The 11,196-nt window shown below is 39.8% G+C and overlaps 3 protein-coding genes across 8 annotated transcripts; 1 reads left to right on the top strand and 2 right to left on the bottom strand.

Annotated features, from left to right (window-relative positions):
• Nucleotides 1–779: 779 nt before the first annotated feature.
• LOC117788422 (ATP-dependent RNA helicase DDX42) lies at nucleotides 780–3,513 on the bottom strand. Its single transcript, XM_034627187.1, has one exon. The coding sequence runs from the start codon at nucleotides 3,449–3,451 to the stop codon at nucleotides 1,037–1,039; it is 2,415 nt and encodes an 804-aa protein (XP_034483078.1). The 5' UTR covers nucleotides 3,452–3,513; the 3' UTR covers nucleotides 780–1,036.
• Nucleotides 3,514–4,305: 792 nt separating this feature from the next.
• LOC117788423 (biogenesis of lysosome-related organelles complex 1 subunit 4) lies at nucleotides 4,306–5,506 on the top strand. Its single transcript, XM_034627188.1, has 3 exons — nucleotides 4,306–4,441; nucleotides 4,499–4,570; nucleotides 4,633–5,506. The coding sequence occupies exons 1-3, from the start codon at nucleotides 4,379–4,381 to the stop codon at nucleotides 4,990–4,992; spliced, it is 495 nt and encodes a 164-aa protein (XP_034483079.1). The 5' UTR covers nucleotides 4,306–4,378; the 3' UTR covers nucleotides 4,993–5,506.
• A 3,718-nt stretch (nucleotides 5,507–9,224) lies between these two features.
• Nucleotides 9,225–10,607, bottom strand: LOC117789208. 6 transcript variants are annotated; one of them, XM_034628295.1, is made up of 4 exons: nucleotides 10,469–10,602; nucleotides 10,068–10,397; nucleotides 9,909–9,965; nucleotides 9,225–9,773 (listed from the first exon to the last, which is right to left on the bottom strand). In XM_034628295.1, the coding sequence occupies exons 1-4, from the start codon at nucleotides 10,478–10,480 to the stop codon at nucleotides 9,351–9,353; spliced, it is 822 nt and encodes a 273-aa protein (XP_034484186.1). In that variant the 5' UTR covers nucleotides 10,481–10,602; the 3' UTR covers nucleotides 9,225–9,350. The 6 variants fall into 6 exon arrangements, with proteins under 6 accessions (XP_034484186.1, XP_034484183.1, XP_034484185.1 ...); XM_034628292.1 differs by having other exon boundaries at nucleotides 9,225–9,965; nucleotides 10,469–10,607; XM_034628294.1 differs by having other exon boundaries at nucleotides 9,909–10,397.
• Nucleotides 10,608–11,196: the final 589 nt, after the last annotated feature.

Raw genomic sequence — 11,196 nt, 5'->3', positions numbered from 1 at the left:
AAGAGATTTGAGATTTGAGTTTTCAGTTTTTTCTTTTATTTCGTACGATGTGGTTAACATGGACCAATTTTTATATAATACCCACAAACCGAACGATTAAAAAACAAACGAAATCGATAAACTATATATGATAATTCAATACATTTAAACAAAAATGAATTAAAAAGAATACGAAAACGAAACCAAAAAATTTAAAAATAGCAAAATTTTTAAGCGAAATTAAATGCTTCTCGAGCTATTCCAAGTCAAAAGCTTAAAACAATTATTGCAAAATCTCGTCAATGTGGTAGTTAAATGAATCTCAACTTTTCTCAATGTTATATCAAACCATATGCTAAATTATTATATATAACGCTTATCGTGGTAATCTTATTGCAAAAACAAAAACAAAAAAAAACTAAAAATGAGAAAGAAGAAAAGAAAAACAAAAAATCGTAGTGGTTTCATTGTAAAACAATATTTCATAAATTTACGAATAGCTTCGTCATTTTTCTCGCTTCTACAAAAAAAGGCAAAATAAGAAAAAATACGAACAAACAAAAAAAAAAAACCAAATACTCAAAATATGAGGATAAATCACTTTTCTGGATAATTGAAGGAATCGTTGGGAAAGTGATCTATCAAAGAAATTGAATTGGAACCTGTTCGGGGGCAATTGAGGCCATGGAATATGCGCAAATGTGATTTTATTCAAAATAAAATACACATAAATATGAAAAACAAAATGAAACGAAAACAAAAACAAAAATATATATAAAACTAAATAAAACACACATATATAATTACAATTAATGACATTTTTATTGAATCGGCATTGGCTGAGCGTGAATGTGAATGGAGAGTGTATATACGAGTATTTACCTAACATAATATATATATTGGATATATATTATACATTATTATATTAATGCTAGTCGTTAAGTTGTAATTTTAAATGATGAAACAAAAGCAAATACACATTAAATAATATGAAATTAAAGATGAGCATGGAGCATGGGGTTTCATGGATTTGGGTGTCTTCTATCGATTCATCTCTTTAGTTCCAGCGACTCTTCTTGGCACGACTATTGTTACTGCTGTTTCCCGATGCTGATCCTGATCCTGTGCCTGTTCCCACTGACGACGGTGGTGGTGGAGGCGGCGGCGCAGCAAAGACGCCCGTTTCCGGCACCGTTTGCTCCCAGGTGCGATCGCTGGAGGCACGGAACTGTGAATTGTACTGCGAGCGGAAGGCTTGGCGCATCGCTGAATACCGATCTGTGGCAGGTCCAGCACCGGAAAGGGATTTACTCGGCTCCGGCGCAGGACCTTTGGTCTTGGGTGCAGGTCCCAGGCCGCTGGCACCACCTGAGCTGCCGCCGGAGCCACTGCCAGCGCTGCCAGGACGCTCACGGTAGCCCAATCCCATGAAATTGTTGACGGGCTTGCGTCCTTTGCCCTGCTTAAAGCGTGAGCTGCGGAACCAGGAGCTCTTCATGGCCAGTTCCATGAGATCATCGGGCACCTCTTGATCGGCACCCTCCAGATTACGCACCAAATGGCCGGCAAACTCCTTGTCCTTGTCGGTGACCAGCGTGTGAGCATTTCCCTTCTCCCCCGCACGTCCTGTGCGTCCAATGCGATGTGTGTGTGTGTCAATGTCCCGGGCAATATCGTAGTTGATGACGTTGCGGATGTGGGGAATGTCCAGGCCACGAGCTGCCACATCGGTGGCCACAAGAATGTCGCACTCCTTGCGCTTAAACTGTGTGATGACCTTGTTTCTGTCCGCCTGATCCATGTCGCCGTGGAGCAGCAGGCAATTGTATTCCTTGACAAGCAGATTATTGGCCACCGTCTCCGCATCCGCCTTCTTGGTGACAAAGACTAGAACGGCACCATCCGAGAGGAATTTGACCAGGTGACAGAGCAGCCAGTTCCACTTTTGCAGCGGATTGGGAAACACATAAACATGCTGTGTAATATCCTGATTGGCCTCATTCAAATCACCCTGGACAATGCGCACCGGATCGGTGAGTATGTCTCGGGCCAGACGCTCAATCCGCTTCTTAAATGTGGCCGAAAACAGAAGCGTCTGTCGATCCGGACGCACGTGGTTGCAAATGGAGCGCACCTGTGGCTCAAAGCCCATGTGGAACATGCGATCCGCTTCGTCGAGTACCAGAAATGTAACCCGTCTCAAGTTGGTGGCCTTCATCTTGACCATGTCGATCATGCGTCCCGGCGTGGCCACCACAATCTCACATCCCTGCTCCAGAGCCTTGCTCTGCTCCCACTTGGAGCCGCCGCCGTAGCAGCAGACAACATTGATGTTGTACACCTTGCCGAACTTCTTGGCCTCGTTGTAGATCTGCAGCGAGAGTTCTCGCGTGGGTGCGAGTATCAATCCAATGGGTCCATCTCCCGGGCGCAGCTCGCGCTGATCCATCAGATGCGTGAGCAGTGGCCAGATGAAGGCAGCCGTTTTGCCAGAGCCCGTCTTGGCAATGCCGATGATGTCACGTCCGGATAAAGCGGCGGGCACAGCCTGTGCCTGGATGGGTGTCGGTTGTGTGTACTCCGCCTTGCGCACGGACTTGAGCAGCTGCTCGTCGAAGCCAAAGTGGCCAAAGGAGCTCACTGGGTTGGGGGTCAAGGCACCGCTCACCTTGACGCCGAGAGTACGTCGCAGTTCACGTACCTGCTCCTCGTCCAGCTGGGCAATGTCCTCGTGGGGTGTATAAAAGTTACGTTCGAAGGGTTCGTACTCAATCTCTGAGTGGTAAATGGGCGGCAATGGATCAATGTCCTTTTTCTTAGGCGGCGCAATGGGATTGCCGTCCTCATCATAGTCAATCTCCTGATCGGATCCCTCGTCACGCAAACCGGCATTGGGATTCTCTTCCATATAGCGATAGTAACTCTCCTCATCGTCCTCATCATCGATGTCGCCACGCACGCCCTTCTTGTCCAAAGGAGCAGCCGCCTTCAACTGTGGATCAGTTGAGGCACGAACTTTCTCCTTCTCCACCTGCTTATTGATGCCGGCCATGAACTGTTCCAAGGGATCGTCGTCTGAGTCCGAGTCCGCCTTGGCCGCTGGCGCACCTGGCGATCCTGGCGCCGGTATATACGCCTGTTCCGGCTGTGATTGATGCGTCGGCTCATCGTCGTCGTCAAAATAATCGTCGTCCATGTGCTGCTTGCGTTTGCCCACAAAGTTTGTGGAGTTTGTGTACTGGCTAATGGACTCCAGGGTTGAGTAGCCGTGCTTCGATGTGGTAGTACTGCTGCTGGCAGCGACTCCCGATGCGGCGCCTCTGCCTCGGGAAATGCTGAATCCAAATCCACCACCTCCCCCACGATTGTTGTTTAATGCCGGCGGCGGTGGCACGGCACTCATGTTATTGCCGCCACTCGGCTGCTTCTTGTACGGGAAACCGCCGCCTCCGATGCCCCGGTAATTGCTCATGGCTTCACTGGCTCTCGCTTAATCCTCTCTCTGTTCAAAATAAGCAAAATCTATTGATTTGACCACTGTTGCCTGCTTAGTTGTTTTAAAGCTAGATCTGGCTATTTTGAGAGTTCGTTGGCTAGAATAATTTCAAAATTGCTATATTATGGAAATATGGATATTTTTAATATATATATTTAGCTTACTTTTACTATTATTATTTTAAGTGAAACTGTACAAAACTGGCCAAAATAAACAAATTTAGGTGCTCTCCAGACGGAAACAGCTATTGTTCCTACTAAGAACTTGCCAGCACTGGTGTGGACGATTGCCACCCGGTGCAAAGGCTGCCACCCTGCAAAGTTTCCCGATCTGGCTTGATTTTTTGTACTTAAAAAACAAGTACAAGTCCAGTTACAGTTTAAATTTGTTTTAGTTCTTTTGCAATAATTGCCGAGATGCCTGTGCGAAGAAAGTTAGAAATTAAGCTATTTTGCAGTACAAATTCAGATATTTTTCGGAAACTTTCCAGCCAGAAACAAGTATTTATTTGTCTCAAAAGTTGGCAAGCATATGCAAGCTTAGAATTCAGCGCTGCCACCCGGCCCAAAAGGTCGGGCTGTCTCAGAAAAAGTCTCCGATCTGGCAAGTTTTACCTCTTTAGTCAAATGGCCAAAAATAGTTTAATTTAAAAAAAAACCTTTTTCGTTAAATTTGTGTACCAAATTGTTGCTAATAAACTAAAAAAATTAAATAATTCCACGCTGCCAGCTGGCAGATGTTGTGCAGCCCGCAAAGAAGAAGCAGTTGTGATATGTCAGCCCTGGTTGAAAGTAGTGCTAAATGCCACTAGTTGCAGTTGTTATCGATATAGATTTCATCTTTTATCGACTTTAGCTTGTTGATATTCTGTTGTATTTTCATTTTGGCAACAGCTGATTAAAAATGGTTGAGCAGAGTGGAAAGGATTATGCTAAAATCATACAAACTGTTGATTTGGACAAAGAGGTATTTTTATTGACTCTGTTTCATTGACTCTCACATTGTAATCACTCTTGTTGGCAGGTTAATCCGATTTGCAATAACATAGACGACATGCTCGCCCGACTTGACGAGTTCGAAACGGTGTTAGCCTCCGTAAGTAAAGATAAATTAATGAAATGATCATTATATATTACATATAAATTTATGCATTTTAGGTGCGTGCCGAATCCAACAGCATTATGGCCAATCACGTGTGCAGCATTCTCAGTTTCAGTGATAACTTTGGAGAGCTTCGAAAGCGCATTGACAACCTGGAGCAGTTTGTGGCCAAAGTAAATGAGAACCTAAACGAAGTGGAGAGCTCTGTGGATGTGGCCGAGCAGGAGCTCAATGTCACGGAATACAGTCTAAAAGGTCTGCTACTGAAACCATTAAGGGCCAAATTATCTGCCGCGGACTCACTTTTAACGCCGCCAAAAAGTAATCTAATTGAGGGCGAATTTCAAGCGGTGCCAATCTACAAGTCTGACGAATTCTTTGGCACCTCAGATGCATGTGTCAGCACATCTTCTTAGCTCTTAAATAATTGTTTACTATACTATTAGCGAGTAATTAGCGAAACTGTTTATGTGATTCAAATTTGACACTTAAAGATTCTTATTTATTTGCAATTGTTACAATTTTGTCACAGGGCGAAAAATAATTTTATTTGAAAGAAGATTATACAAACGACTAAGAGTAGCTTACTTAGTACTCTTTAGATAACCAACAACTTATCCGTCTGGGGTACCTCTGAAGAATACGTTAAAATGTAGACCACCGAAATTGACATTGTGCCCGCCACCGCGAGGCGCTCTTTGGACGTGAGTAACAACGCACAAGGTCAATAAGATCCACTGTAAATTAAAGGAGTGAGGAAGTCCCTAAGCTATGGCCTGCTAAGACAATTAAGCGAGGGACTTACTAATATTTTCATTTTTTCAAAGTTGACTTCAAAGAAATTTTCAGTAAACTGTTTGAATCGTTTTTCCGTGTAGCGTTTTATATGATTCGTTCAATAGTGTATAATAATCTACATTTGATACGCCAAATTTTTTCAATTTGCTTAAATTTAGAAATTCAACACACTTTGAATTTGTTCCAGATTGCTACAGAGTTTATCTTCAAGTAGAATATCAGAAAAATATTCTAATTAAAATTTAGTTATTTAGCTTTCAACCAAACCTTATGTTAATATATTATCAAAAATAAATAAAATAGTTAAGCGCTAAAAGAAAGTTAAAAATTAAAGTTAAAGTTTGAAGACTGTTGAAAAATGAATAGCAGAGTCCAACAAGAGCAGGCACATAATCGGCATGAGACTATATTTTTTCTGAACTTTCCACGATTTTATTTTTGATTTATTACTCTTAACGAATGGTATTAACGGCTGCCGGCTCCGACCTCTTTAGAAATCCAATGATTTTTCCGTCTTCGGTTCTTCTAAAATGTATGTGTAGGCCACCCAAACCGATACCTTGGAATTTGACACCCGCTACGGCATGGCAAGCAACGGACAGGGCCAGTAAAATCCACTATAAATAATTAAGGGAATTAGAAAGAAATGTAAGGACCATTCAACGAGGGACTTACTAATATTTTCATGTTTTCTCCAAAGTAAGTTCTAGCGAACTGTTTACCGAACTGTTTGGATCGCTTTTTTCATATCGCGTTTTATACGATACTTTCAATAGTGTGTATTAATCCGCATTTGATATGCCAACCTCTTTTCAATTTTTTAATTTAGAAATGTAACACATGTTTAATTCGTTTCAGATTGCTAAACAGGCTTTCTTCAAGTAGAATATCAGAAATATAATCTGATAAAGATTTAGTTGTTTAGATTTAAAATATAAAAATTAAGCGCTAAAAGGAAGTTAAAAAGTAGAGTTACAGTTTGAAGACTGCTGAAAAATGAATTGCAAAATCGAACAAGTACATAGACATAATCGGCATGAGACCATATTTTATATGTACTTGCAACGATTTTATTAAAAATTCTCTCTTTTAACGAAATGTATTAACATCTGATGGCTCCGCCCTCTTTAGTAAACCAATGATTTTTCCGTCGCGGTTCTTCTTAAAGGCATGGGAATGCCACCCACACCAAGAGGCTGGAAACCTCTCGCTTCGGAACGGTAAGCAACGAACGGGGCCAGTATGATCCACTATAAATAATAAAAGGAATAAGAAAAGGTTGTTAACACAATTTAACAAAGGTCTTACTAATATTTTCATGTTTAACCCAAAGTAAGTTCTAGCGAACTGTTTACCAAACTGTTTGGATCGCTTTTTTATGTCGCGTTATATACGGTACTTTCGGTAATGTGTATTAATCCGCATTTGATATGCAAACATTATTCAATTTATTTTAATTTAGAAATTTAACACATTTTTAATTCGTTTCAGATTGCTAAACAGGCTATCTTCAAGTAGAATATCAGAAAATTAATCTAATAAAGATTTAGTTATTTGGTTTAAAAAAAAAGTTAAGCGCTAGAAGCAAGTTGAAAAGTAAAGTTACAGTTTGAAGACAGTTGAAAAATTAATTGCAAAATCCAACAAGTACATGGACATAATCGGCATGTGACCATATTTTATATGTAATTGCAACGATTTTATTTAAAATTTTTTCTCTTAACGAAAGCTATTAACATCTGACGGCTCCGCCCCCTTTGGAATACCAGTGATTTTCCCGTCGTCGGTTGATCTAAAATGTATGTGTAGGCCACCCAAACCGAAACCTTGCACTTTGACACGCGCTTCGGAGTGGCAAGCAAAGGACAGGGCCAGTAAAATCCACTATAAATAGTTAAAGGAATTAGAAAGACATGTAAGGACAATTCAACGAGGGGCTTACTAATATTTTCATGTTTTCTCCAAAGCGTTTTCTTCTAGCGAACTGTTTACCGAACTGTTTGGATCGCTTTATTTTTGTCGCGTTATATACAATACTTTCAATAGTGTGTATTAATCCGCATTTGATATGCCAACATTTTTCAATTTATTTTAATTTAGAAATTTAACACATGTTTAATTCGTTTCAGATTGCTAAGCAGGATATTTTCAAGTAGAATTTCAGAAAAATATTCTAGTTAAAATTTATTTATTGAGTTTTCAACCAAACCTTATCTTATCAAAAAAAATAAAAAATTTAAGCGCTAAGACGAAATTGAAAATTGAAGTAACAGTTTGAAGACTGTTGAAAAATGAATAGCAGAATCCAACAAGAGCAGGCACATAATCGGCATGAGACTATATTTTTTCTGAACTTTCCATGATTTTATTTTTGATTTACTACTCTTAACGAATGGTATTACTGGCTGACGGCTCCGCCATCTTTAGAAATTCAATGATTTTTCCGTCCTCGGTTCTTCTAAAATGTACGTGTAAGCCGCCCAAATCTATACCTTTGAATTTGACACCCGCTACGGCATGGCAAGCGACGGACAGGGCCAGTAAGATGCACTATAAATAATTGAGGGAATTAGAAAGACATGTAAGGACAATTCAAAGAGGGACTTACTAATATGTTCATGTTTTCTCTAAAGAAAATTCCAGCGAACTGTTTTAATCACTTTATTCGTGTCACGTTTTATAGGATTTACCTTGATGTGTGATAATCCGCATTTGATTCGCTTACATTTATTAATTTATTTTAATATGAAATCGTAACGCATTTTAACTCGTCTTATATTGCCAAATTCGCCATCTTAAACAGTTCAATGTAACCGAGAAATCTCCAAGTAAGATATTAGAAGATTATTGTGATTAAGTTTTATTAAATTAGTTTTGAAGGACATTTTATGTAAATACATAAACTATTTCCATTTAATGTTTTCAAATTGAGTAAATATCCACAGTCGAATCGATTATAAATTAAAAGAATAGTGGAAAGGTCTGCTGAGGTAATAAAAGAAAGAACAACTAAGAAACGCAATAACATAAAATAAATAAAATGAAACATTATTGTTCATTTGGTCTGATATACAGTCAGACGGAAATTGCTATAAGAAAATAGTCACTTACTTGTTGATGCTTTTCAATTATATATTTATTTGTCAGTTATATACTGTACATAGACACAAAGTTATTATACACCTTCATCCTCCCCAAATCGGGCCGACTGCGCGTTTTTGACGATTATTCAAAACAGGTATGGTGGGAACGGCGAGGCAAACGGCACACAAACCCAATAAAATTAACTGGAAATAGAAAGATTGAAAACATTTCAGTTAATGCTTGCTAAGATAAGTAAACGGAGCTTACCAATATTTTCATTTTCACGAACTTGACTTCAGAATATTTCCAAGATAACTGATTCAATCGGATTACTTTTGTCGCTTTAATATGATTGCTGTTACAATCTGTTGCAATCTGCATTGGTTTCGCTAATAAAAAAAAACTTTAGTACTGTCATATATGTTATTACTATATTCACTTCCTAAAATAATAATCTATTAATGAATTTTATCAAGATCGAACAATATTCCCTTCTGTTTTTAGTTTAGAATGCAGTAAGTTTTAAACCGTTAGGGCATACAATTTATAGATGCATCTAATATATATTTTAATTGAGAACCGGTTATCTTAATGCTGGGTTACTCACTATAGCAAAAACCTGCTTGAATGGTAGGGTAATATTTGTATTATATCATGGGAACAGTTAGTTAACTGTTATTTAATAATCACAGATAATCATATAAAAAGTTTCCCATGGTTTTCGCACGTTTAAAAGTGCTTAAAAATAAATAAAAACTTATTTCAATTTTTATGTTTTAACATGGTTAATATACTTTTATTTATTTGTCATTTATTACTGATGTCGTCATATGACGTATAAAATATCGGGCAAGCTTAGCTATATATATAACACTCTTGATGAGGTTGTAGTTTATTCCTTGGTCTCCTTGGTCTCCTTGCTCTCCTTGCTCTCTTCTGAGCTGCTGCTGGGCTTGGCCTTATTGAAGAGCTCTGCGACAGGCACAGGACGATGACGCAGTGGACCATGTGGAGTGCTGCTACCCTCGTGCTCAATGTCCTTTGATCCTGTTGGTGATCCAGGAGTAACATTTTCACGCTTGTAAAGCTTATGGTCATGGGGAAGGGCATCGTGAGTGACAAGAGTCTCTGGCAAGGCCTGGGCATGATGATCATGATCATAATTGTGCTGTAGTCCCTCTTGTGCCTTGACAGCATCTGGCTTGGCGGGAGTGTCTCGCTTGGTTTTCTTATGATCATGGACATCGTGTGCGAAACTCGTCACTGGTTGGACTGCGGACAGGTGAGCAGGATTGTGCTGTAGTCCTTCCTGTGCCTTGATAGAATCTGGCTTGGAAGGAGCTTCACGCTTGGTTTTCTTATGATCATGGGTCAGGGCATCGTGTCCGGAACTCCTCACTGGTGAGACATTGGCCAGGAGATCACGATCGTGGTGCAGTTGTTCCAGTGCCTTGACAGCATCTGGCTTGGCGGGAGTGTCACGCTTGGTTTGCTTATGATCATGAGGTGCTCCTAAGACTTGGGCATGATGATCATGATCATAATTGTGCTGTAGTCCCTCTTGTGCCTTGACAGAATCTGGCTTGGCGGGAGTGTCTCGCGGGAGTGACAGAGCGTCGTGTCCCACGTCGTGATCATGAGTGTCCCGTTTGGTTTTCTTGTGATCATGAGGCAGGGCGTCTTGTGCGATAAGGATCTCTGGTACGGCTTGAGCGTGCTGTTGATGACCGTGCTGCAGTCCTTCACGAGCCTTGATAGAGTCTGGTTTTACAGGAGCATCTTCATCGCGTTTCTGACGATGTATAACCGTCTGCTCCTTGTCAGCATGAGATCCAGCGTGATCTTGAGTATGAGTAGCCTTGGAGTCTAAAGCTGTAGGAATGGGATCCTTAGTTGCAGGAGCGGCGTGGCAAATGGCGCACAAGGCCACAAAGATCAACTGTAAATATATTTATAATAAATTAAAAATATAAATTTTTATTAGTTCACACAATCAATAGTGTAACTTACAAATTTTCTCATTTTCCGGTTACCGTTGATTCAATCTTGAACTCGTCTGGTAAGATATTGACTGCGAACTGTTGGAACTGCTTTACTGCCGGCGTATTATATGGAATAGCGGATCTCTCTAGCCGGTAGGGAGTATAGCTATGTTTGTCGTTGCTGTTAGCCAGTTAGTTAATTGGTGTTAATTGACTTACCCTAACACTGTACGATATTACAGACGCGTTTCTATATATCAATAATATTATTGTATTGAATTGTATATATACATACATATATTTGTTTTTCCAATTGATATTCAAAATGATCGAGCTAATTATAAGCTGTAAAAATCAACGTCAAGTCAAACAGCAGCCACATCTTTCAAAATAATGCTACCTGTATGTCGAGATATATGCGAATCAATAAGTAGCTCAAGGCGGCCAAGTAGCTTCTATCCGATCTGATCAATTGCGCGTTATAACAGTACGAGTATAGCTCGGGGATTTTGGCTAGCCGGCTTATTAGTCATCTATATTTAGCACGTTGTTGCGAAAAGGCTATCTGCGCACGTCTAGCTGGATGCTTAGAAATGAGTGCAAATATGTACTAGGAAAGCTAATTGAAATGCACATAAATATAATCGTCAAACGCCTCTAATTACAGGTTTTACGTAAGATGATACTTTTGCTTAAATTATCTCGCATAGATAAAAAAAACTTTTCTGGGAACTGTACTAGTCGGACATTGTAATA

Source organism: Drosophila innubila (genome assembly GCF_004354385.1).
Source record: "Drosophila innubila isolate TH190305 chromosome 3L unlocalized genomic scaffold, UK_Dinn_1.0 0_D_3L, whole genome shotgun sequence".
Taxonomy (NCBI): Eukaryota; Metazoa; Arthropoda; class Insecta; order Diptera; family Drosophilidae; genus Drosophila; species Drosophila innubila.
This window is presented reverse-complemented; position numbering and strand designations above follow the sequence as displayed.

What these genes read in the sequence shown, in the direction of transcription:
- LOC117788422 (XM_034627187.1), bottom strand. Translation starts at nt 3,451, where the DNA reads ATGAGCAATTACCGGGGCATCGGAGGCGGCGGTTTCCCGTACAAGAAG.
- LOC117788423 (XM_034627188.1), top strand. Translation starts at nt 4,379, where the DNA reads ATGGTTGAGCAGAGTGGAAAGGATTATGCTAAAATCATACAAACTGTT. An exon ending in CTGTTGATTTGGACAAAGAG is followed by an intron (nt 4,442 to 4,498) that starts GTATTTTTATTG and finishes TCTTGTTGGCAG; the next exon opens with GTTAATCCGATTTGCAATAA. An exon ending in TCGAAACGGTGTTAGCCTCC is followed by an intron (nt 4,571 to 4,632) that starts GTAAGTAAAGAT and finishes TATGCATTTTAG; the next exon opens with GTGCGTGCCGAATCCAACAG.